The sequence below is a fragment of the Nematolebias whitei genome, chromosome 8 (genome assembly GCF_014905685.2).
Source record: "Nematolebias whitei isolate Nwh7 chromosome 8, NemWhi1, whole genome shotgun sequence".
Taxonomy (NCBI): domain Eukaryota; kingdom Metazoa; phylum Chordata; class Actinopteri; order Cyprinodontiformes; family Rivulidae; genus Nematolebias; species Nematolebias whitei.
In genome coordinates, this window is record NC_056505.1 from 11,831,993 (window position 1) to 11,835,164 (window position 3,172).

At 40.6% G+C, this 3,172-nt stretch overlaps 2 protein-coding genes across 2 annotated transcripts in view; one reads left to right on the top strand and one right to left on the bottom strand.

Moving 5' to 3' along the window:
• LOC119413870 (granzyme A-like) overlaps positions 1-1,989 on the top strand; it is a 3,584-nt gene extending 1,595 nt beyond the window's left edge. Inside the window, exons 4-5 of the mRNA XM_037680936.1 lie at positions 1,454-1,729; positions 1,831-1,989. Coding sequence (XP_037536864.1) covers positions 1,454-1,729; positions 1,831-1,989 — 435 coding nt within the window. The remainder of the gene's footprint in view (positions 1-1,453; positions 1,730-1,830) is intronic.
• tmem8b (transmembrane protein 8B) overlaps positions 1-3,172 on the bottom strand; it is a 1,109,927-nt gene that overhangs the window by 1,080,237 nt on the left and 26,518 nt on the right. The window lies entirely within an intron of this gene.

Consider the following 3,172-nt stretch of genomic DNA (forward strand, 5'->3'; position numbering starts at 1 on the left):
ATATATGTATGTATATGAAAAATAAATAAATAAATAAACTTAGCCTCCCCTTCAGTGTGGAAGTTGGACTCCACCAGGGCTGCCCATTGTCACCAATTCTGTTCAGAACTTATGGACAGAGGGTTTCCAGTTTGGTGGCCTTAGGATTCCACCGCTGCTCTTTGCAGATGATGTGTGAGGAGTTCAATTATCCGGGAGAGACTCGGAGTAGAATGGCTGCTCCTCCACATCGAGAGGAGCCAGTTGAGGTGGTTCGAGCAGCTAGCAAGGATGCGTTCTCGGCGCCTCCCTAGGGAGGTGCTTCGGACATGTCCGGCTGGGAGGAGATCCCAGGGAAGACCCAGGACACGCTGGAGAGACTATGTCACTTGGTTGGTCTGGGAACACCTTGGAATCCTCCCAGAAGAGCTGGAAGAGGTGGCTGTGGAAAGAGATGTCTGGGCCTCCCTGCTCAAGATGCTGACCCCTCGATCCAACTTCAGAATAAGTGGAAGATAACTGATGGATGGATGGATGGATGTATTCTAGCCTTTTCAGCTCTGCTCCTGATTACTAATTAATTTTTTTATTGGACAAAAATTTGCTGTAGGTAGTAGCTCATGGCATGTTTCCCAGCCAGAGCTGTCATTTCTAACCCGAGCCCTAAGCCTGGCCCCACCCGACACGAATTCGGGGTGGGCAGTGCCGTGATAATGTGGTGGATGAGTGGGCCAGGTCGGTGTCGGGCTATTGATTGGGTCAGTGGATCAGCCGTGATCCAATTATATGATAACATGGCCTGCCTTACATTCACTAGCCACCCACAGCCATTTCACCACGAGCTGACCGGCCTTGAAAGAGGTAAAAAGTTTAGTTAAGCTTCAGGTGAGACTATACTGCTAGGAAGCGATCCATCGCCCAAATGGACGTTCATTCAGCCGCTGCACTCAGCGAACGCGTGCGGCCGATGATCCAAACAGGTGAGATCCCAAATCAGACATGTCAGAGCAGGGTCCATGTCTGAATAAATCAGAATGCAGCCAGAAACAGGGTTTAAATGCTCTTTTATGGCCATGAAAGGACAAACACCCCCTCAGCTCCGATCTTCTGCCCCTTTTATTCAGCCGCGCGTCCCCGATCCTTAATAACTAATTAAAAATGTCAGGATTTTTTCCAGATTCCGACCTGTAATTACTGTTAATTCGTTGGGTCTTGTGGGTTTCAGAAATGATGAGTGTGGGCTGGGGCTGGGTTGGATCAGAATTTTTGTGCCCTAATGCAACTCATTCTCAAATGTACTTTGCTTGAAAAATGGAAAATATCTCATTGTTTGCAGAGAAAATGAGATCAGTTCTACTTTGTTGTGTATGATTTTTTTTAAAATTAACAATATATACAAAAGCTGTTGTTTTTTTTTTGTTGCCATAAACAATCGATCCATTTATAGTGATCCTTTTTTAAAATATATTTTCAGCTTGACAAGCCAGCAAAACAAACCAAGTGGGTCAAAGTTCTCCAGCTGAGGAATCCCATCAAAGAACCAGCAGCTAAATCCACCTGTCTGGTGGCTGGATGGGGGACAACGAACAACATAGCCAAAAAAATGTCCGATGTCCTGATGTCTGTCAATGTGACTGTGATCGACAGGAAAACGTGCAACTCTCCTCAATATTATAACTTCAACCCTGTTATCACCAAGAGCATGATCTGTGCTGGTTCAGACGGTAATAAAGTTGCAGATACCTGCTCGGTAAGTGTAACATAACAAATGAACAGACTCTTTTTTTTTTTTTTTACATTAAATGAAATGATTCTCTGAAAATGACCAACGTGTGTTTGTCCTCTCTGCAGGGGGATTCAGGGGGGCCGTTAATATGTAACGGAGCTCTGGTTGGAGTCACATCTTTTGGCCGAGCGTGTGGGAAACTGAACAAACCTGGGGTGTACTCTTTTCTCACACAGCACCAGCTCAACTGGATTAACAAGACAATGAAGAAAGCTGAAATATAATGAGCTCTTTTGATCATTAAAGATGAGTGGGGTGTGGGTAATAAATCACTTTATCACAGAAAATGGTTCTTGTATTCTCTAGAGTAACTCCACAAATGTTTAGAATAGAAAATGTCATCAGACTTTCATTTTATTAAGACCACTTCCACCAAATAAATTTGGAGTTTTACTCATGAATTTCATTTCTCTGATCATATATTTTGATCGGCTGGTAGTCATTAAAATGTAAGTTCTTCACATTGCAGCTGGTAGCTGAACTTTCATGTTCTTACATGTTCCTTAATTGAACTTTGTGTCAATTTACACCATAAATGACATAATTATAAGTCAAATCACCCTTTCACCCCACCCCATATTGTACAATAATAATAGATTATAATTAATTAATAAGATAATTAATAGACACATATATTCAGGGTTTCTGTGCTATGGAAATCATGCTGATTTTGATTACTCTGACGTATTATTTTGTACGGATTGCATTACATTTGTTATTAAAAACTTCTGCGATTTTATCACTGTGAGTGAAGTATATATTTAATTTTCCACTCTTTTACTGCATAAAATACACTATGTGTAAATTCCTGTTTCTAATTAAAAATGACTCAGGCTGTGAAAGAAAGAAGGAGCATTTATGGTCATTTGTGGGTTAAAAACATCCGATTCCTGCCACAAAACAATTCTGATCATCAGCAGTAAACTAAGATTTCACATCAAGATATTCCCTTTTTTTGCTTTTTGTGTTTTTCATTGGAGAGAGTTGAGGAAAAAGAGAAACATGAGACTCTGCAGTGTAATTTAAAAATGTGTTAGTTTGTCTGTCAGTGAGAGAGGCTTTTAACCCGCAAAAAGTCGTAATAACATGAGGTAAAGCATAAGGACAGTATCTGTTTTGAACAATATTATATATACAATTATATCAGTGTCATATGGCAAATATGGTACTAAACAGATGTTGAGTTTTATCACATTAAAGTTTGGTTTTATTGTTCATATTCACAAGCCACAGCTGAAAATGAAACAGAATGTGAGGTCGAACCCGCAGTAAGAAATGCAAGATACCATCATCATCATCATCAACATCATCATCATCCCTCCACCTGTTTATGTAAAAAACCAAAAGGTCAGCAGAAGTGATGGGGTCTATAGTCAGTTAAAGACAAAAACAATCTTGTCCCTGATG